The sequence below is a fragment of the Lontra canadensis genome, unplaced genomic scaffold (genome assembly GCF_010015895.1).
Source record: "Lontra canadensis isolate GAN:19392208 unplaced genomic scaffold, GSC_riverotter_1.0 scaffold343, whole genome shotgun sequence".
NCBI classification, from domain to species: Eukaryota; Metazoa; Chordata; class Mammalia; order Carnivora; family Mustelidae; genus Lontra; species Lontra canadensis.
The window spans coordinates 25,380-47,920 of NW_022631337.1; the positions used below are offsets into that span (position 1 = coordinate 25,380).

At 54.1% G+C, this 22,541-nt stretch overlaps 1 protein-coding gene across 4 annotated transcripts in view; it reads left to right on the forward strand.

The window, feature by feature from the left end:
- The window catches only part of LOC116862815 (SPARC-related modular calcium-binding protein 1), a 37,961-nt gene extending 16,520 nt beyond the window's left edge, over nucleotides 1–21,441 (forward strand). The window contains exons 3-8 of one of the 4 annotated variants that reach the window (XM_032850232.1): nucleotides 2,516–2,708; nucleotides 3,244–3,326; nucleotides 5,063–5,168; nucleotides 14,602–14,846; nucleotides 19,828–19,881; nucleotides 20,361–21,441. In XM_032850232.1, the coding sequence (XP_032706123.1) occupies nucleotides 2,516–2,708; nucleotides 3,244–3,326; nucleotides 5,063–5,168; nucleotides 14,602–14,846; nucleotides 19,828–19,862 (662 nt within the window). In that variant the 3' untranslated portion in view covers nucleotides 19,863–19,881; nucleotides 20,361–21,441. The remainder of the gene's footprint in view (nucleotides 1–2,515; nucleotides 2,709–3,243; nucleotides 3,327–5,062; nucleotides 5,169–14,601; nucleotides 14,847–19,827; nucleotides 19,882–20,360) is intronic. The other 3 variants (XM_032850233.1, XM_032850235.1, XM_032850234.1) reach the window with 3 other exon arrangements.
- Nucleotides 21,442–22,541: the final 1,100 nt, after the last annotated feature.

Genomic DNA, 22,541 nt, shown 5'->3' on the forward strand with positions numbered 1-22,541 from the left:
TTCAAGGACTTCCAGAAGTCTGTCGACAGCCCCCAAATCATGGGATGCTGCCTCCTCTTAGATGGCTTCTCTCCTCATTTCTGCAGTTTCGGGATCCCTAATGTTGTGAAGTCAGGTGATCGTTCTCCCTGCCTCTCGGGAAGCTTCCCCCCCAACCCCCACTCTCTCTGCCTCTCGCTTTTGGGCTGATTTATGGCTTTAGAATGTTGGCCCAGAGGATCTTAATTTAAAGCCTCTGTCGGGGTTGTTGCATGAACATGGTGCCAGTAAAAAGCTGTTTTCCTTTGGTTTTGCTCCTCCGTCGCCTTTCTCAGGGCATGAAATATGAGGTCGGGAAGTAAGGTAACCAAACTGGGATTGTGGGAGCTCTTGAAAAACTCTTGCATCATCCAAGGCAGGGGCCCAAGGCAGGATTCTGGGCCGTTAAGCCAACTTTATGTCTCCAGTAAACCCATCAATTTCTGTCTCTTACTCATCAATTTCTGTCTCTTATTTGAGCTGCCTCTAGAGTCAAATAAATAAATAAAATCTTTTTTTTTTAGGTTTTCCGCTGGTAGTTCTAATTAGGTTCAGGATCCCTCCTCTGGAGTCTGTCCACTCTTGCAGAATCCTGTTCCTCTAGCCATGGGAGTTCTGTTTAGTTGTGCTGTATTTACTTTATAAGAACAGTAGTAGTTTTTTTTTTTTCATTTTCCAAATTCAAAATTATATTTTAATTGTGAATGTGTTCTGCTCACCTGCTTCCTCACCCTGAGATGTCTTTATGGCACTAAGCAGACATTCCCTCCCCCACCCCCACAACAACGAGAATCATGGGGCTGTCGCTTTTCCATGTTTTTTCTGGGAGCGGAATCTTTTGCCCATTGTGTGACTTTTCCCGGAGACCGCGTGGGACTGCTTCGCGGTGCCGCGTGCACCTGCTTTGTTGAAACACCTGCGCCGCTCATCCATGGGTTACTGATGGAGCTGCGGTTCAAAGGTTGGGCTCCTGTTGAGTTCAGCGGCTGTGACTTGGACGGTTTGGGTTCTTCATGAGTTCCGTGAGCCTCCAGGCTGCTGATACCGGCTTCCTGGCTCGAAGAACTGTATTTTTTTTATTTTTATTTTTATTAACACACTGTTAACATTTCATGGGATGCCCAAGACTATTCCTGTCATCTTCAAGAGGAAAGCTGTGGCATCACGTTCGTGAAAGAAAGAAAGATATAATAAAGAAATAGACAAAAGAGAGTAATAGTTCAGGTTTATGATGTGACCCCTTTTATAATTTTAAAAAAACCAAGTGGATGTGGGCATATGTATTTTTTCATGTCGTAGGTGCATGACAGAGGTCTAGGGCAGGCAGTGTTTAATTTCCGTGGGATTCTGGGGTTTTCACAATTTTTTTTTATACCAAGAAAAGAAACCCAATGCTATTTATTTTTTAATAACAACAAGACAAATGAAAATACAAGAACCACCCAACAGGAAAAGGACATCAGGCAGGTCATAGACTGGTGGGTGGGGTTTTCAGGCCAGGGACCTGGCTCGAGGCACCACACACAGCCTGGGCCGGGCTCGGGGAATCCGGGTTTGGCTGTACAGACGTGTTCACGGGCTGCCTGCAGCCGCTGAGCACAGACACTTCCTGTGGGCGGCTTTCTTTCCCACTGGATAGAGCAGCACCGTGTCATGGCCTCGGGCCTGTGGAGCCTACTTTGCCCAGCCCTGTTGGAACCTGGGAAGGAGTGGGCTTGGGCTATACTTCTTTTTTATAAAGATTTTTTTTTTTTTTTTAAGATTTTATTTATTTATTTGACAGAGAGAGATCGCAAGCAGGCAGAGAGGCAGGCAGAGAGAGAGGAGGAAGCAGGCTCCCTGCTGAGCAGAGAGCCCGATGCGGGGCTCGATCCCAGGACCCTGAGATCATGACCTGAGCCGAAGACAGTGGCTTAACCCACTGAGCCACCCAGGCGTCCCTTGGGCTATACTTCTAATCCTGTTGGGCGCTGAGCGTCGCTCCCCTGAGGCTGGCGGCCGTGGCTCAGTCCTGCTGGGTCTGGGCTTGGGAGAGTGTCCGCACACACAGGCATTCCTGCGTCCGCTCCTCAGCTCTCAGGGGTTAGGCTTCTGCACCTCCGCCTCTCCCAGAGCCAGGGGAGGAGCCTCCGCGGGAACCACTCTGAAAACAGTCAGGAATTCCACCCCCAGGGCAAACTGCTGTTCAGATAAGGAGTGGCCTTACAGCCCCCAGCGGGCTTGTGGCCCTGCTGGAAGCAGCTTCTCCAACTTCGTGTGAGCGCTGACGAACCCTGGCAGTGGAGAGGCTTTGGGGAGGTTCTGGGCCTCCAAAGCCCCACTCCCATCCCCACCCCCACCGTGGGGGCCGGTGCAAGGCCCACGCGGGAGCCACAGCTCTCTGCCGGGTGATTCCCCAGCCATTTGTTGCTTGGGGCCAGGCCGGATACTTGCTGGGAAAGCAGCGATGATAAGCTCCAAGAGTGCGAGTCACCACAGGCTGCCTCTTCTCTTGCAGAGAGAGTCCATTCATGTGACCAGGAGAGGCAGAGCGCCCTGGAAGAGGCCAGGCAGAATCCCCGGGAGGGCATTGTCATCCCCGAGTGCGCCCCCGGGGGGCTCTACAAGCCTGTGCAATGCCACCAGTCCACTGGCTACTGCTGGTGTGTGTTGGTGGACACGGGGCGCCCGCTGCCCGGGACCTCCACGCGGTAAGCCCTCCCCACCCCACACACCCGGAGCCTGTCCAGTCCCTGAGATGGACCCCGGGGGGAGGAGCAGCAGCTTGCTGTTAGGCTAGCTTCACATTTCCCTGCTTGCCTGACCCGGTGGGAATCAAGGCACTAGGAGAATGTTTCTGCACTGTGTCCTGGGTTCTGGTCACAGTTCTATTCCTTCCTAGCTGGGTGACCTTGGAAAAGCAGGTTGGAACCTCAGGGCACTGGGGAGGAGGTTAAGGACCTGCCTAAGTCCCCAGGTTCTGCAGATCCCAAAAGTCCTGCATGCAGACACAAGGTGACATCGCTCTGCTTGAGTGACAACTGGGGACAGGCCCCAACATGTCTCTGTGGGAACATGGCTACCGGGATTGGGCAGCTGCTGGACAGCACAGGAGATAATCCGCAGCCTGCCCTGGGAGTTTTAGGCTTAGTGGCAGCAGGATGGTTGCGGCTAGCGGTGGCTCCAGCGGGCTCCGTTCGGGGCCCCTCCTCACCCCTCCCCCCACTCCCGTGTCTCTCTTCCCAGCTACGTGATGCCCAGTTGTGAGAGCGATGCCAGGGCCAAGAGTGCGGAGGTGGACGATCCCTTCAAGGACAGGGAGCTGCCAGGTGGGAGACACGGCTGCCCCTTGCTGATGCCCTCCCCTCTTCCTATTCCTCCACCTCCCATCATGCCCAAGCATCTCCTTCCTCTGCTCTGGCTCTGTCTCCCCTTTTGTAGGATGGCATGGGGAGAGGGGTGTGGGGCAAAGCCTCCCAGGAGCCCTGGGACCTGCATCCAGGCTGGGATTTGTCGCTAAGGACACCGGTGCCCTTGAGCAATTTGCTCCTCCTCCTTGCTCTTAGCTTTTATCTTCATAACGTAGCCATTGGGTTAAAATCGTGTCCTTGCGATCCTGTAATTCTTTGTCCATCCGGGGGTGATTGGGACAGTGTTCCAGGGGCTGAGAGGAGAACTTTCAGGGAGGGGCTGTCCTGAGGGGCATGGGCAGTGTCCGTGGCCAGCCCAGTACTGTGCTTTCACAATCATCCCAGTGGCACAGGACTGTCACTGGCATGTGACACAAGACGCGCGGGAAGGGGGCCCAGAGCCTCCAGCTGGCTGCTGTGAGGGGTTTTTCATATTTAACAGTGTGCTCTGCCAGCGGGTGACAGGAAGGTCACTAAATATTGGTGGCTTGGAACAGGGTAGTCTTTAGCAAGCACAGACTCGGACCTGCGCTGAGGGGAGCTGGGCCCCCTCCCCGTGAGGACTCCACCTTGAAAACTGAAAGCAGAAGCTCCTGAAAGTCCTGTTGTGAAAACCAGCCTGTCCCGAGAGATTGGAGTCATAGAGGCCAGAGTACCCGCTTCGGGTACCCCCTCAACAGTGTGAACTGAGATTCCACCATGTGCCGGGCATGAGGGTGAGATCAAGGGCTCTGAACAGCACGGGGCTCCCACAGCCGAGGAAACAGATACAAATAAATGAATACAAGCTGGTATAAAGAGCCGTGGCAGGTGCTCTGAAGGGGAAGAGCAGCGAGCCGTGAGACATGAAGGGAGACTGTGGTTCTGGGCCCGGGGCTTCTTGGTAGAGGTTCACCAGAGACCGGGTGGGTTGCTGGAGGGAAGACAGAGCTGTCACCGCAGAGAGGAGGGTTGTGGGAATGATCGTAGGGCCCAGTGGGGGCCAGCAGTCGTGAATATACAAGGACGCCCACCTATCTGGTTGTTCACACCAGCGGAGCTAATGCATGGGGGAGAGACTGGGGTTTTGCTGAAACCAAGCAATGGAACAAACAAGAAACAAAGGAAGGGAGGTTTTATCATCATCTAAGCTGGATGAGACAGAAGTGAAGAAAGGAGATGGTTCTTGGACAGATAAACTGATAGGGCTACTTGAGTCACCTCCGACCACTGGGGGATGTCTCCGTCCCTTGTGTCCCCTCAGCACCTGCTCGTTCTCGGGAGAGCAGTGTTTCTGACGCTCTCGCGTGACCACCTGGTCAGACTCTCCCCGAGCTAGCTGGCGTTCCCAGCAGACTCTGAACTTGGGCGGATAGGGACCTTGTGTACCCAATCCCTAACATTTGACATAGCGCCTCAGCTGATACTCAGCAAAAATTTGTGGAATGGAAGAAAAGTGAAAGCATGGTTTTCCATTTGTTCTGCCGGTCCCTTGTGGGTGGTGGGTGGAGGAACTCTGGGGGTTTATGAGACTCATCTGAGCCTTAAATAGCTCCCAGAGTGGATTTGGCCGGGCAAGAAGACCTGGAGAGGTTTGGGAAATGGTGGCAGTTGAAGAAACTGTTTGCTTGATTACTCACCTGGCAGCTGCCTTCACATCTCACTCAATCTTTCAGGCTGTCCAGAAGGGAAGAAGATGGAATTTATCACCAGCCTCCTGGATGCTCTCACCACTGACATGGTGCAGGCCATTAACTCAGCAGCGCCTACTGGAGGTGGGAGGTGAGAATGTGAGCAGGACTCAGGCCCCGCCGGGGAGGTGTGTCCCTGACTTTTCAGAAGCGGGGAGGGGCTAGGCAGGGCAGGGGCCTGTCCCACCTTCTGCCAAAGATCTTGGGATCCTCTCTCCTCCCGGTTCTTTGGGACTTGCTTGCTTCTGCCTTTTAGTTACCTGATGACAGGCAAGCTCAGGGTGTCTGGAGACTTCCAGCACCTTAGTCTCAGGAGTGGATGCATTGGGGTGAGAGTGCTCAGTCGCAGGAAGGAGGAGGGTATGTAACGGGAGCAGAAAGGACGGACAGAGCACTTAGTGAGTTTCTTCTCTTCCGAGAAGGCAGGAATCATGAGGTTTTTTGACTTCCTGAAAATCCCAAGGGCTCCAGCTGGGAGGTTGGACATTGCATACCCAAATCCATCCTAGTTCAGAAGACGATATGTAGGCGGAGGCAGTCCTAAATGAGGCTGAAATGCACACATGCACCGTGACCAGCATCCCAGCACTCACTCATTAGCCCATTAGGCCAGTGGTTGGAGTACACATCCATCCATCCATCCATCCATCCTTCCATCCAACCACCCATCCATCCACACACCGACCCACCCTCCCACCCATCATCCATCCATATCCACCCATCCATCCACCCATGCATCCACCCACCCATCCATCCATCCATCCATCATCCCCCCACCCACCCATCCATCCACCCATCCATCCATCCACCCATCTATCACCCATCCATCCATCCACCTATCCATCCATCCATCCACCCATCCATCCATCCATCCATCCATCCATCTATTTTTCCATCATCCACCCACCCACCCATCCATCCACCCATCCATCCACTCACCCATCCATCCACCTATCCATCCATCCATCCATCTATCCACCCACCCATCTATCCATCTATCCACCCATCCACCTATCCATCCATCCATCCACCCATCTATCCATCCATCCATCCATCCACCTATCCATCCATCCATCCATCCATCCACCCACCCATCCATCCATCCACCCACCCACCCATCCATCCATCCATCCACCCACCCATCCATCCATCCACCCACCCATCTGTCCATTCAGCACCTGGTGAACGTACACAGCATGCCAAGCACTGGTCTAAGGCCTGAGAATGCAGGATGTGAGGCATGTTTCTGTCTTTAAAGTTTGCAGCTTGGTGGGCACCCTAGGCTATAGATAGATATTTGCAAATTGCATCCTAAGTATGAGAAATGAGGTGGAAGAACAGAGAAGGATTTGCCAACTCAGTCTGGAAGAATCAGAAAGGCTTCCTGGAGGTGATAGCTGGGCTGAATCTTGATGGACAAGTAGGACTGAGCCAGCAAAAGAAGGAGAGTCATCCCAGGAAAAAGGAAAGAATAATGGGGCTCCAAGAAAGAGAGTATCCATAGTCCAGGAGGCCTGGGCCAGGGAGGACAGGGTGAGGAGGAGAGGAGAGTGGCAACAGATGAGACAGAAGGGACAGTCAGGAGCTAGGAAGCCAGAGAGGAGGCACAACAGGGGATGAATGTGGAGGGGGTTCAGCAGTGGAAGAAGTAGCCAGACTCGGCAGGGATGGGCAGCCTGCCTCTGGGCTCCGAGGCTCACCGAGGGAGGGCGGGGCAAGTCCCTCCACATCTGCCCAGAGGCAGAGCTGTCGTCAGCAAGGCAAGGAGTGCCCGCATGGTGACAGGCCCAGGCCCATAAGAGGCCCTGGCATGGCTGCCTGGCCAGCGAGCCACAGAACCACAGGGCATGTGTCCGGCGCAGGGGAACAGGGCTGTCCGTGATGCTGCCATCTGAGGCAGGTGTGGACAGCTGACCAGGAAGCGCAAGGTTAGGTCATGTCCAAATGAATGCAGAGCTTGCCGCCTCCTGGGTGCCTCTCTGAAGCTGCCAGCCCAGCACACTCACTCTCAGCAGCCGCACGGGCCTGTGAGCTCTCGGGTTGGTTTCTGGTTTAACACACCCTGTGGATGGGATCAGCCTCCCCAGGAGGCCCAGCCCTATGTCTGAGACGATGGAGAGGGGCTGACAGGCTGGCGGATGGGGGCTTCTTGGGGGCAGCTGCAGGCGCTCGACCATTGAGCAGCTATGGTGGAGAGAACTGTATAGCCAGACTTCCGAGAAGGGTCGGTGGGAGGAGATGGTGAAAGCTTATTTAGTAGTCCATGCCGTGGTGATTTATGCTTGGAATACCTGTTGTTTCAGGCAAGAATGGGGATGAGATACTTGTGTTTATTAGAAGAGAGTGGAAAAAGTACCCAGGAGGGGGCATGGGCTTCAGAAGTCCAGGTCTAGGTGCTTTGCCCCCACAGCCCCCTGGAGCTGGCGATCCTGACCGGCCACTTGGGGAGCCTGCCTGTGTTTCCACAGCGCTCCTGAGGAGGCAAGATTTCTTCAAGTGCATCCCACTTGCTTCTTGGGAGCCCGCCCCTTGAGCATGGTCTGGCCTGGGCTCCAGGCGGACTGAGGGCACTAGGGAAGTGCCAGAACTGAATGGGTCCTGGGCCAGCGGGTAAGGGACCCACAAGGGGCTGAGGCCACAGGCAGGGGCCCCTGGCCAGGGGACATCAGGACTTGATGCCTTGCCCTCAAATTGCAGGCCAAAGGGATCTTTGCAGAAAATAAAAACTAAGAAGTGTATGATGTTTTTAATCACAGTTTTTAATATCCATGTGTCTTTAGGGAAGAGATTTTCTTTTTTCTTTGGAAAAACCCTCTCTTTAAGGTGTAATACAGATACAGACTTGGGAAAAGATTAAAAAACATTCTTTCCTAAACATGTTTTCCATTTTAAGCTCCTATTACGCCAGACCGTGTTTGGTTTTGATGGGTTTTGAAAAGTTTGAACCACATGGGGAATTGTGTTACTTAGAGGCTGTATTCATAATCAAAATACGGGCAAGGGGAACCAAGAAATCGTCTAGAAATCTAGGCGGGGGCAGGGGGACGCAGGATGAAGGAGAGAGAAGCACTTGTACAGGAGGCCACTTCCTGGGTTTCAAGTCCTCCATGGTCTCTCACTATATTTTGGGCAAGTTTGAGCTCTGACCTGAACTGGCCCTGCAGGAGGGTCTCACTGGCCATGTCCTCCCTCCCTTCATTGTGCTCCAGCCGCTGTCCTTCTCAGTACCTCCAATAGACCTTGAACCTGAACCCTCCGGGTTCCTGCCTGCCCCCCGGGCCGCCATGCCAACTACTGCTTCAGCCTGGAGTATCAGGCCCCATCTTTCTGTGACCAGCCCCGACTATCCATTTAAATGTCACCCTCTTAGCAAACAGCCAGTCTAAAGGGGCTGTCGGTCACCTTCTATCTCCACACCCATTTAATTTCTCAGCCGAGCACGTACACTAGCTGACATTTTGCTGGTTTATTTATTGTCTGTCTCACCCCTACTGAATGAAAATCTAAGTTCTGTGGAGAAGGAACATGGGCTGCATTCTTCCCTGCTGTGTTCCTAGCACTTGGAATAGTCCTTGGCACATAGTAGATGCCCAATAAAATATCTGTTGAACGAATAAGCAGCTGAAGGTACCCTTTTTATCCTACATATCAGAGGGTTCACCACCTGCTGCAAGACTCATCATGAGGCCAACCGTAGCCATCATTCACCATGGCCCTCCTTTGTCACCAGGGCCCTATGGCACCCTGCGCAGGCCCCAGAGACTTGGGGCACTGTGTGGATGGACCCTAGATAGGCACCCTTGTATGAAGAAAGCACCAAGGCACAGAGCAGCTGAAGGTTGGGCAGCACATCTGGAATAGGACTATGGAAGAGAAGCTGGGAATCCAGGCTGCCTGGGTTCTGGCCTTGGCCCTGGGTTTGGGCAACATTGGGACTATAGGCATAGGAGACTGAAGTCAAGGAAGACACATCTGATCCCTCCTCCCTCCTCTCAGGGTCTGGTAATTAAGGCTGGACATTTGCTGGGGCCAGTGGAAAGAGGGGACAGAGAAGTCCTATCTTCTCCCCAACCTACCACCTGTTGGGTCTAGAGATTCGGGCTTTGTACGAACCATTACATCTCTGCCCTTCCCTGGTGTAAGCTCTGTGTGGGATTCTATGGGCAAACAGGGACAGAGGCAAAGTCCGTGGCCTGAGGAGCTTCGGTCTTGTTGAGAGAAGAGGTATGCAATCCCGTCACTGCACTATGAACTCAGCGGGGCAACAGAGGACGGGAAAGTGCCTCAGGGACTTGGGGGTGGGAGGGCCTGTGAGGGGAGGCTTCAGAGAGATGACATTTGAGCCACATCCTCAGTGTGAAGGGGAAATGCCCAACCTAGAGGGACTGGGGCAGAGGGGCCCTAAGAGCCGTGAGGTGGGGCCTGTGCAGGGAGCCGTGAGAAGTATGGCTTACATCTGGGAGGCAGGCAAAAGGTGAGGCTGTAGATTTGGGCAGAGGCCAGATCATGCCGGGCCTTGGGATTCATGCCAAGGGCAGCACGACGCCCATGATTTAGGTGAGCATGTTGGAAGAATCATCCTGAAGGCTCTGGGGATGCTGGATGGGAAGGGAGCAAGATGGAGTGGGGAAGGTTACAGCCGTCATCGGGAGGGACAGGTGAGGAGAGGCCGCACTACAGCTCTGGGGGAGGGGATGGTTCGCTGAAGCTTTAGCAGCGAAATTAATCCGATTTCAAGATGATTTGTTAGTTATAGGACACGGCAGGGAGGGGAGATAGCTGCTTCCTTTTCTGGCCTTCCAGACCGACTTTGGGTGGGGGAGTGGTACTGCCCAAATCTGAGAATAAGCAGAGTGGAATGGGGTGTCCACGGAACCATCTGCGGTCAGTGCCGGGAGGGGTGGCCGGCAAGTGTCATTGAAGGCTGGCAGTTCTCAGTGAAGGTTTGGGGATGATTGAATTATCCTCGTGGTCCTTCCCACTGGGGCTCCAGAGGGAGAGCTGCCCCTTAGATCTGCCCTCCCCGTGGTGCCCATTAACATTTACCAGACCCCAAGGAAGAGTTCTGAGATCCCAGCTGGCAGACTCTTCTCGAGCAGGGAAACCCTCCCCTTTCTCCATCACGCCCTAGAGAAAGTCAACTTTGAGGGGAGGTGGGATGGGCTGTGTGAGCCTTCTGGTGGTCCCCTAAGGTGAGACCCTGCGCACAGTGGCTCCCTCCTTCCTGCCCAGCGCAGCTACTTGTCAATGGCCTTGCAAGGAAGAGGCTGGAATGTGGCTGACTTGGCATTTCCCAGCCCCACCCGCCCACACAGCTGGCAGGGTCCAGACCCCTCTCCAGATGGGGCTCAGTTGGTCTGCTTGGCTTGGCTAGTGCTTCCAAGCCGTCCCGCCTCACCTTCTTTAAAACTGCTTGGGACAGCAGAGCAAGGCCTGAGATGTTGGCCAAAGCAAGTTTTCTTGGGGCGAATGGGTCTGGCTCTCCAGCTGTGCGTTGCTGCCAAGGCAGGCCTGGCAGGGTGAGGCTGCAGAAGCAAAACTGAAAGCATTGCAGGACAAGGGCAGCACCTGTCCCCTCTCCATTCGGGAGACAACTCAATGGGGCCAGACCAGGGAGGCGCCTGGCTCGAGTGGGTTCCCTCATCCATGGAGGTGGGAGTCAACAGGACAGCCACCCAAACAGCTCAGAGACAGAGCTGCCACCAGTCTTAGGATTTGTTTTTCCAAAATCTGGAATTTGGTATCCTGTGGGTGTGACTTTCCATACCATATCCAAGGAAGCTTGGATAACTCTACACACGCAATGAACCCTTTCAGTAAAGTAGAGCCTCCCCTGCAGGGAGGCCGGTGGCACGGACCACCAACGTGGAGTGATGTAAGGAACCGTCTCGGCCTCTGGTGCAGGGTCCCCAGCCGTCACCTGATGAGCAGATTTGAAATCCAGCAACTCTGATCTCTAGGGGCAGCTGTGTGCACATATGGGAGAGAACGGTTGGAGGTTTGGTGCCAGTGTAAGTCAGCCTGGAGCTAGGAGTGCAAGCTGCCAGTGTTTTCAGAGGATATTTCTGGAAGGCTGCAAGAGCTGGAGGGATCAGTGGGGTATGGCTTTGAGGTCAACGATAAGTTTGGGGGAATCTTAACTGTGATGGAAGGGACTCTAATAAGACTGAGACGTTTCTGGAAACTCTAGGGGAGGCCCTTTTGCCCCACCCAGCCACAACTCCCCTGGGAAATTCTCAGCTTCTCCTTAGCTAACTGAGGCCTCTCTTTGGCTCTTTTGCACATGCATGCCCACTGCCGGTTTGACCAAACCCGGACTCCTGACCCATCTCAGTCTTGACTTGATTTTGTATGATGCATGGTATGGACTTAAAGCTGTTGTAAACCCAGGAACCTGGTTTTCAGAGTTTTAGACTAAATACCTTCAGTAGTTTTCCATTATGTTTTGTTGGAAATATTTGTTGGAAACAGCTTCCAAGCCCGTCCAGCCACTGTCCTTTGTCTCGCCCCCTCTTCTTCCAGAAGACTTATGGTTAAACATTCTTCCAGGGCCATGGCTGCAGTCTCCTTCCCTCTAGATCAAGGGTTCTTCAGCTGAGTCCATGAGCTTGGATGAGGTTTAGGGAGTCCAGTCAGCAGAGTGCTACGTGCATATTCATTTTTCCAGAGAAGACCATAGCTTTGTTTAGGTTCTCAAAAGGGTCCGTGATCCCTCAAAGCTAAGAAATTCTTGTTTTAAATACACTTAGAGTTTGGCCAGGGTAAAGCACTGGGTTCCAAAGTAGGACCCTAGAGCTGTCAGTGTCACACGTAGAGCTGGGCTCTGTGATCAGCAGTGGGGATGGGATGTGGGTTTCTGGAAGTCAGAGGAGTTCAGAAGCAGGGAGCCCTAGGCAAGCTGGAATGAGGAATGAGGAAGAGGGGTGCCCCTCAGGGCCCACAGGACAGGCTGAGGGTGTGACAGGGTCAAGGGACCCAGAGGCACTGCTTGAAGGGGCCTCAAAGGACTTCCTCCTGGGAAGCGAGCATCCTCAGAGCCTCCAGGGCCAGGTCAAGCCAGGGGTCATGGCTACAAGATGCTGGGGGAGTGAGGAGGGCAGGACCAAGCCGACAAGGGTGACAGGGCAGGGAGAGAGAGTCAGAAGAAAAGGAAAGAAGGGGGAGCAGGAGCCCAAGGATTATCACTCCGTGTGGGAGGAAACTCCCAGAGGTTGTAAAGTGGGGCAAAGAGCTGCTTCTTGCGTGGACCGGCCCAAAGGAAGGTGGGGGAGCTCCCTCGGTGCAGTCCTTGAGAAGCAGACAGGCGGGAGCCCCAGCAGCATGTGTTGGAGGCAGCGGGCCTCTCCTGGCAGGGCGGCTGGGCGGGATGACCTCATCCCTTCCCGGCTCAGCGACTGAGGCTTTATTATTCCAGCCTCTAGGTAGACATGACGCTATGTGCTATGCGGAGCCTAAAGGTTAAAGAAAGAGCTGCCTTTGCCGCCACAGGGCTCCCATGATCCCTGGCTGGAGGGGCCCACAGAGAGCGCTCCGTGGGAATGCAGGAGTGCCTCCCTTAGGGTTCGTCCTGGCTCTCCTCCGCAGCCCGGGTGCCTCCCTCACATTTCGGGGAACACAGGCAGGCAGGGTGCTCAAGATGGAGCTAGCCACCCTCCTTCCTGTGCCTTGAACATCTTGAGAGAGAATTTTCCGCTGCTCACCTGGTCTGCCCTGCAGGCTTGAGAGTGAATATGGTGGGTAAAGTAAAGGAAGTTTTAAAACGCCAAAATACCACGTGCCAACAGAAACAAAAATCTGAGTTCCACAACGAGTAACTCCATGTCTGTTTTGAAGACCTTCTGAGCCATGACAGACCAGGTAGATCCCCAAAGAGCCAGGGGAGGATAGTGCCTTGCACCTTGCCAGGTACTCCCTGCATTAAACCCATGGGGCTGACATTCCTCTGGCAGATGCGATAATTGTGCTGTCTGGGAATCAGCCCAGGATGCCCAGGGGTGCCGGCCTGGGACTGCAATCCAGTTAATTAGCAACGGGCATTTAGCAGGAATGCCTGGCTTTTTGTGGTAATGAAACTTTTTTTCCCCTAAATGTTGAGGTCACCTGGGGGTGGGAAAGGGAAAGAGTTTGCTGGCTTGTCTGTAAGGGTGGGGTCAGAGATGGTCTCCTCCCTTCTGGAAAACTCAGGAAACCCCAGGGAAGAACCCCAAGGTATTGGCAAGTGCCTAGGATATTTTTCTTGCCAGATACGGTTTCAGAATGTGCTGGCAGCCCAGAGCCCCTGGTCTGGGATCCCTGTGTGACATTGACCCCCGCCGCCTCCATTTCTGATCCACGGCAGAGCTGTAGTTCCGCTCAGGGCTCTGCAGACAACTTGAAGGTATTGGCCTCCCAACCTGATCCTTCCTCCCTGCTACAAAGGGAAAGGTGCCCAGGATTTTGAACACAAGGGCCTGAGCCATATTTACTCAGTGCCAAGCCCTGGGAGCAGAAGCTACAGTCATCCCCTCTGGAACAGGCTTGTCATTGGCTCTAAAAGTTTTAAATATTAGCTAGCATCCTGAATGGCATAAGTAAATCAAATGGATGGGTAGGGCGTGTGAACTGTTACACATAAAAACACTGATCTTTCCACTTTATGTGCTGTGTAGACAGGACGGTGTTAGATGTGTGGTCATTACTGTGCACCTTGACCTCAGGAAGCCTTCTTGGTTCCTATAGTCTAGTACTCCTAAGCAAAATCTCCAGGGGTTCTAGTATACCTTTGGTTTCCCAGGTCCATCCCAGACCTCCAGTCTTAAAACCTCTGCGTGGAGAGACACACCCCTAGCAGGTCTGGGACTTGCCATGTTCAGAACCTCTGTCTGTGTCCATCACAACTGCCTTCTCTCCAGTTCCTACCGTACTTGGTGCCTGACAGGATCGGGCCCTGGGAGCTTTACACCGAGTCGTCACTGCCTGGTGTCAGCATATTGGGTTCTGTCCCAACAAGATGCTGAGGAGTTTGAGGCCAGGGTCGTTTGTCCCAGAACCTGGCCTGGTGTTGGGTATGTGCACGTGCTCAATCATAGTCCCGATTACTGAGTGTTCATGTTCCTATGGGAACAGCAGCTTGTCCTGCAGAGAACCCCAGGCCAGGAGGACATCTTGGATGCCAAATGCATTTTACTTGGGTGAATTAAATCTAACCAGTGTATCCGGAGCCCCCATCTTGTACAGGAACACTCCTGGCTATGGTAGAGGGTGAGACAGGCTGATGTAATAAGAGGGACGTGCTTGGGTACCCTGGAAAAATAAAGTGTCCAGTCTTGAGAGTCAAGCAGGAGAGGACAGCTCCATCCTGCTGCTGGCTGAGTGGGGCTGGGGGGTCTTTGGCTCGGGGGAGCCATTTCTCCCTGGCCACAGGCAGTGCAGCACAAGGACCCTGGCATCTGACCTTGTGGGAGACACCTGCGGCAGGGCGGGTGGCTCCAGCAGGATGCTGAGCGGGGATCTCGGGGTGGGGCGGGGGTCTGCCTGTGGCCCAGGTTTGCAGAACCGGACCCCAGCCACACCCTGGAGGAGCGAGTGGTGCACTGGTACTTCAGCCGACTGGACAGCAACAGCAGCAACGACATCAACAAGCGCGAGATGAAGCCCTTCAAGCGCTACGTGAAGAAGAAAGCCAAGCCCAAGAAGTGCGCCCGGCGCTTCACTGACTACTGCGACCTGAACAAGGACAAGGTCATCTCGCTGCCCGAGCTGAAGGGCTGCCTGGGTGTTAGCAAAGAAGGTGAGTGCTCGCTCCCAGGCTTCTGGCCTTCCAGAACTTGGCCCATGGGGGCAAAGGGACCGGGGGCTCCCCCCATAGAGGGGGCTCTGGGGAGATGCCTGGGGCAGTGAGGGAGTCCACAGGCAAAATCCTTGTCCTCCCACGGTCTACCAAGGAGATAGATAGGAACGTATTTACAGACATTGTGCTGAGTGCCGGGAGAGTGCGTTCGATTAAGCCAGGCTGCGTAACAAGCAGACCCACGCATGTAATGGTTCAACACAGGAGAAACTTGTTCATCTTGCCCATGCGATAGTTCAGCATGTGATTCTGGGTCATGGGGTGTGTGTGTGTGTGTGTTTCCAGGAGGACAGATAGGAATGGAGACTGTTCTGTGCACTCGCTCTGAGATCTTGGCCGAGAATGATTCGTCATTTTTATTATGGGCTTCCAGGTCACCGTGGGGGGTCATTTCCATTCCCAGTTGGTCAGAGGGAGTCAAGCACAGAGCAGCGCACGTGCCCGTGGGGGAGTTTTATGGGCCAGTCCTGAAGTGACACATCCCCTCTCCTATCCCCGGGGTTGGAACGGCTACCAGGCCACACCCCACAGTAAGGAAGGCTGGGAGCCCAGGAAGAGGAGGAGAACACGGATTTGGGTGGAAACCTAATCATCTCTGTCATGATAGAACAAGTGTGGAGTATTGTAGGAACACGTGTAGGAGCACTTAAATTAGCTCAGGGGCGGACAGCCTTGGAAAACCTGGTGCAGGAAGTGATGTCCAAACCAGCCATGGCCCTGGGGCCCCATCTAGTCCGTGGCCTATTTTTATATGGCCTGCGAGCTAAGGGTGGTTTTTATATTTTTAAAGGGATGTAATTTTCAACAAAGTAGAACAAATGACAGCCTCCACTTGGCCCACAAAGCCTAAAATATCTACTACCTAGTCCTTGACAGATAAGTTTGCTGAGCCCTGGTCTAGACCGATACCCGAGCCACGGGTACAAGATGGCCGAGCCAGCGCATCAGTGGGGGGCAGGGGTTCTCAGCTATGGCAATTGAAGGGTGCAGGCGTGGAGGCAAGGACTGGTTGTAGAGGAAGATGTTAGTGGGGCTGAAATGAGTATTTGAACGTGGCAGCAGCCAAGGGCTGAAAGGAGGCAAGCGGGGAGTCTCAACTTCATAACGCGGAGAGCTGTCACAGGGGCTCGGGCAGAGAAATGACTGGATGGGTTTTGCTTTAAAAAATTATTCAGGGGGCACCTGGGTGGCTCAGTGGGTTAAAGCCTCTGCCTTCGGCTCAGATCATGATCTCAGGGTCCTAGGATCAAGCCCCGAATCGGGCTCTCTGCTCTGCAGGGAGCCCGCTTCCTCTTCCTCTCTCTTTCTGCCTACATCTCTGCCTACTTGTGATTTCTGCTGTCAAGTAAATAAATAAAATATTAAAAAAAATAAAAAGAAAATAAAAAATCATTCAGGCTGCAGTGCAGGAAATGGGTTTGCAGATGAGCAAGGCACCCACCGGAGGCTGTGGCGGGAGATGACAGAGGCACAGCAGGGGTGAAGCGAGTGGATTCGAGATAGCTCGAGCTGTGGTTCTGGTGACCAAGTGGATAGAGGGATGGAGGTGGGCTCGGGCAATTGGAGGGGGGTGTCTGTTCACGGAGTTGGGTGACTTGGAAGGAGGAGCAGAGCACGTGGGGCAGTGGGGAGATAACCAGTATGGTCTGGACATGTCAAGTTGGATGCACCTGAAGGATGGGTGGTTCTCTAGTGCAGGTGAGGGGTCTGGGCGGGTCATACCAATTTATTTGAAGTGGAAGCTTTGATAAAGCTGAGCTTGCCCAGGGAGAAAACATAAGGGCTTTCCCTGGCACTAATCCTCAGTTGACATTGAACCCAATGGGTAGCCCAGGAAGTGGATGAATGACCACTAGGGACCCTGTCTTGGGACCCCCCACTCCACAGCTGGTTCTGGCCCTGCCTCTGGGGCCTATGACCCTGGAGGAATGAGCTCGTTGCTCCGGCCCCTCCTGTGTGATCGAGGAGGCTCTGTGTGTTCCCCCAGGACGCAGGGCAATGCCATGCCTCAAACCCTGCCTCAGCTACAGACTCGCTCCTTCACCGTATACGAACCACACAACTGTTCTGGCTTTGAGTTTCTTCATCTGTACAATGGGCATAACCAGGGTATTTACCCCATAGGATTATTGTGCTGATTCAGTGGGACAGTGAGTGGAAGCATTTATCCAGCCCCTGGGACAGTGAAGGAACGGGATACAAGTTCAACATTCCTGTTCTTACCATTATTGCCTGGGGAAGCCGCATCCCCACCCTGTAGCGCGGTCTTCCCAGTGTCCCCGCTAGCACCAGGCGTGGCATCCTTCCGTTCCTATCTGCCCAATGACCTCATGGGTGAGGGGGCCACCTGCTCTAGCAAAGCTTGGAGTCTGCGCTCATCTCCCAGAGCACGGGCAGGGGTCAGTACTGGAGGATCCCACCCAGTGTTAGTGTGGAGCCCAGCCCCAGGAGCATGGAGGGACCGAGGGGGTACGGACTCACAGGAGTCTGTAATGACTCTGCCCTCAGTACCCTCTAGTCTACGCACCACACAGAAGCCAAGGAGAGGCCGAGGGAGGGGACCTCTTGTCTGCAGAGCAGAGCGGGGCTTCCGGGCCTTTCTCGGAAGCCTTGCCAGATGCCAGGGTCTGCCAACGCTGGCTGCTGCCTAGGACCTGAGGGGAGCACCCAGGAGAACTGTCCCCTGGGATGTGATACTTAGGGAGCCCTGCTCCTCCTCACCCAGACTCGGCCGAGGCTTTCGTGTGAGGTTGCCCAGGGAGGCCCCCAGAGTGCTTTCTCCTGCCAGAGAAAGGGCCATTAATGGGAGGCATAGGGGAGGCCGGGGCTGGGGCTGTGGATGAAAAACAGAAACTCTGGAGTCGGACAGACCTGGCTTTTAAATCCCGGCTCTGCCACTCGCTAGCCCTATAATTTCTGGCAAGTCATCTAAACTCTCTGGCCTCCTTGTCTGTAGAATGGAGGTGATAGCATCTACCTCATAGATTTGGTGTGAAGATTTAACAAGATGGTGCCTGTGAGGCACTTAGCCCAGTAACCCAGTCTGTGGTGAACGCACAGAAGAAACCGGTAGTAGTAGAGGAGCGCGCCACGGGCCGAAGGCAGCTTCCCTGGGGCCCTCTGCTCTGGGGAGTGGCAGAAAATCCGCTTGAGTAGAAGGTTTTGTGGGGCCTGAGCCCAGCATTGGCCATCTGGTGACACGCGGTGCCCTCTGGTGGGCTGAGAGGGGCTTGCAGGCCCGGTGGGGGGCTCCAGGGGGCTGGGGGAGCACAGGCAGTTTAGGAACGGAGTGTCGCTTTGGGTCTCAGAGACCACATTTTCTGGAAATGCCTCGTGAACACTGGTAGTTTTACTCAGCAGACTGTGCACTGGGGGCCGAGCTGTCGGCACGGCATGAGGGGTCAAACGTTCTGAGGGCCGGGCCTTCTTTCTTGGCTTGTCCTCCCCAGCGAATAAACCGTCTTCGTCAGGGTGATGGGCACCATCACATGAGGCAGGCAGACTGGAGACTAGTTCCTGCATTTGTGAAACATCCCAGCCCTCCTTTGGCATTGCCCAAGGATGCCCCGGGTTCCGGCCTTTCCTCCCCCACACCCCCGTGCCCCTAAGAGCGTGGTGCTGGGAGGGCAGAGCCAGGCCTGAGTTCACTTCACACATAAAAGCTACGCCATCTCCCCTCAGTGCCCCCATCATAACATGGGGATGATTGGATCATTTTGTAACTATCATATAAAGTTGCCCCGCAGGGTAAATGACTAGGTAAAGGATTCGTGCCTTAAGCCTCTCCAAGCGAGGGCTGGGTCCTCCCCAGCGGGTGTTTCCTTTCCCCAAGTCTCTGCTTGGCCCCGTGGCTCAACTAAGACACCTCCCCCTACCTCTCTCTTTCTGTGAATCTTCTGTGAAGATTTCTGTGAATCTTCCTGCTGTCAACTGACAGAAGCTGCCACTGTACAGAGCAGATGAATGATGGGATTCTGAGTCAGGTGGGATTCTGTCACTGCCCACCTGCTGGTCCCCCAGCCCATCACTCTCTTCCCAGGCTCATTTCCTCATCTGTAAAATCGGACATCTCAGTTTCTGCCCCCGGCCCACCCTCCAACTGGGGTTCTGTTGCTCTCAGGTCTTAGGAATGTTAGCGTAACAGGGAGAGGGGAGCGTTGAGCTGTGGGTCCGCATGGCCCATGGGTGGGTGTGGGTTCCCGCAGTACCTCACGCTCTTCAAAGCCCTTTCTCCACTTTATGAATTTAGTCCGTCCTCAAGGAAGCCCTGCGGCACAGCTGTGGCCCCAATTCCCATTCTGTAGACCGGCCCAGTGGGGTTATGGTACGTGCGCAATGTCACGCAGCCTCCTGGGGTCACGCGGAGCTGGCCCAGCTCCCACTCCTCCTCAAGGAGCCCTGGGCCCTACAGGAGCCCTCAAGACCCATCAGCACCCTATGGGGCAGAGTGGGTGTTAGCAGAGTGAGGCTTGGGCCTTGGTTAACTCATGCAATTGCTCCAAGCCTCAGTTTCCAGATTTGCTGGGTGAAGGGGCGGGACCAGATGGTCACTAAGATTCCCTCCATCCCTGATGTTCTGTGACATGGAGAACCGGGACCCAGGAAGGTTATGCAAATGTCCATTGGCATCAAAGCCCTTCTTAGCTAATAGCTGGGGGATTTCAGAGAGGCGCTCCCGTGAGGGCCTGGCCTTATGGAAAAGGGACTTTGTTTAAAGGTGCTGGTCAGTGGTGGCTTCACCCAGGCAGAAGAGGGACAACACCCACAGAACACGAAGCACGGCCACACAATCTCTCTCTCCTAAGTCCATTCTTCATTCCAGGGGCTGGAGCAGACAGCCACCCAGGCACAGAGGAAGCCCCGCCCCACCAGTTCTCTGGGTCAAGGTCCCCTGAGTGTCATATGTTCCTGTTTGTTGCAGGTGGTAATCTCAGCAGCGTCCCCCAGGGAAAATGAGCCGGTCCAAACCCATTCAGTAAGTTGCCTTCTTTCTGGGGTCCCCTCCGTGGGCCCCCTAAATGCAGCACTGGTAGTCTGGCCCGAGTGGAGGAGCTGGCCAAGTTATCTAGGCTCCCATTTTCCATTTTTGTTTGCTGGGGACACAGGGAAAGATTGGTTCGTTCTACAAGGATCCGCCATCCCTGAGTATAAAGCCACACCTGCCCTCTCCCAGGTTGAACAGCTAGTGTCTGGGAGTCAGATGGCCCATGGGGGCTGCATTCCCCCAGCCGTGCTTCCTGGGCAAGGCCCCATTCTCTGGAATGCCAGACTTGCTTCAGGGGTCACAGTGGTGCTCCATGGGGGCAAAGGTTGGGTTGGTAAAACGCGGGCTTACCTGTAAGTCTAGGCTCCCTGCGTCCTGCCCAGCCTGTCTCTAACAGGCTGCTCTTGTGAGGAAATGAATGTGTGTGGTTAGCCCGCCTCTGACCTCTTGCTTCTGTTTCCCTTTCCCAGTAGGACGCCTCATCTAAGGAGCAGAAAACCAAAGGGCAGGTGGAGAGACCAGGGAGGCAGGACGGACCACCCTACACCAAAACTTCCCCAGCTCCCCTGGCCCGCCGCATCCCGTGTGACATAAGTGGTGCCCACCGTGTTTGCACTTTCAATAACTCTGATTTGCGTGTTTTCTTTTGGGTTTCATTTTTAAACACCAGTATCTAATACCAGTGGGAAAAGGAAAGGGAAAAAGACTGTTTATTCTCTCTCTTATTGTAAGTTTTTGGATTTGCTACTGACAACTTTGAGGGGTTTTGTTGTGGGGAGGGTGGGCGGGTGGGTGTTTGTTGTTGGGACTGAGAAGAAAGAGATTTATATACTGTACATAAATATATATGTAAATTGTATAGTTCTTTTGTACAGGCGTTGGCATTGCTGTTTGTTCATTCCCCTCCCTCTTCCTGCCCTCCTTGTGCGGGCTGTGGACACATGGCCCCGATTTCTAGACCCCAGGACTATATCCCCAGCCCACCTGGATTCCATTTGGAGGCCAACCCCTGTGTGCATAAAGACGGGAGCCCTACGATGATATTGTAGACTCTGTTGGTTCTTTTCTCGGGGGAGGAGGGTCCTGCCCTTGCTTTAGCTGTCAGATCTGGCAGGTCACTGGGCACTTGGCCTTCTTAAGGGAGGTTGGGTTGGGGGACAGATGGAGATGCCCCCTGGAGGGAGGGCATTAGCCAGCCCAGGCACCCGTTCTCACATCCCCACATGGTCCTGCTCTCCAGACCCTCAGGAGGCCCAGAACAGAATCCATCCGTGGGTATGCCAGGATCCTCGTGACCCACTGAGCAAATGATCCCCAGATGATTTGCATTAGGTCCTTTGAAACATTTTTGCCCGTGTTAATGTCTACTCTGTAAAGCACGAGAAGGGAGGCAAAGAAGAAAAAGAGACAGTGGGGCCTTCTATTTGGTAGATGTTTGATGTTTAAGCCATGGAGGAAAGAGGACAGAGGTCATCACTGATGAGTGCGCTGCCAGCCCCCTGCAAATGCACAAGCAAGGTTTCCCAAGACTGGCCCTCTCAGCAGTGGGGTCAGACGGGGTCTTCATCTCCACTCTGTATCTCCCAGGCCATTCTGTCCTCAATGGTGATGACAAGCCTAAGGGAGGAGCTCAACTGGTCATCTTGTTGTTGACTCAGTGGTTTATTTGTTTTTTAACCCAATACTGAGATTTTTTCCTTCTCCCTCAAATGCTCCTAAGGGCTTCTAGGCTCAAGGCCAATTCCAGAGCAAAACTGATCCTGGGCCTTCAACTTCTGTCCCCCTTGGAAGTGTAGGGCTGATAACCCAGCTAGGGGGATATCCAGGCCTCACCTTCCACAGACATGTTTCTGGGATTCCACGGCAGCCTGACCAGCCTTCCTCTGCCCGGTGGCCGTGCCCATTCAGACAGCCATTAGACAGCAACAAGTGACACTGAGTGTCTCTTCCCATGAGCAGCCGTGGCAGCATCGAAGGAGGACAGGTGGCCCAGGACCAGTGCCCCTAGCAGATTGGTCCTGGAACTCTGGCCTCATCTTGTATCCCACCCAGCATTCCCATAAGTGCACCCACCTCAGCAGACAATGTATCCATTTCCGGTCTGGAAGGCATTGGCACCAGAAGCACGGGCCCACTCAAGGCCCTCCTCAGGGAGTGCCCAGGGTGGAGTTGGGGGTCAGCACAGCCTCCTCAGGACATGCTCTGGTGGGGGCCTCATGCTAGAGAAGGTTCTTGAGCAAGTCCGAGAGGTTGTCTCAGGGGTGGCTGGAGGCCCCATCCCAACGTGGTAAGGAGGAAAGGGAACGCCTCCCCCAACCCTCGCCCCCAGCATTGGCCTGGACAGATGACACAGTGCGCTAGAGCAGGATGGACCTTCCAGAGGCCCCAGCCCCTTTCTCGGGGCCTGGAGGAAGAATGAAAACACAGAGAGGGCGCCCCCCTGTGGAAATTCAGAACTCCTCCTCCCCAACCCTGGATCTTCTCTCTCACACGTGTGGGCTGTGTTGTGTGGCTTGCCTTTGTGAGGACAGAGGGAGGTATTTGTAGCTTGTTTTATAAAAAATAAAAATGAGTAAACCTTGGTAGCTCTTGCCTCTTTCTTTGGGCGGCTTCCCCTCATGGAAGGGTTTCTTTTTCTTAAAAGATTGGTG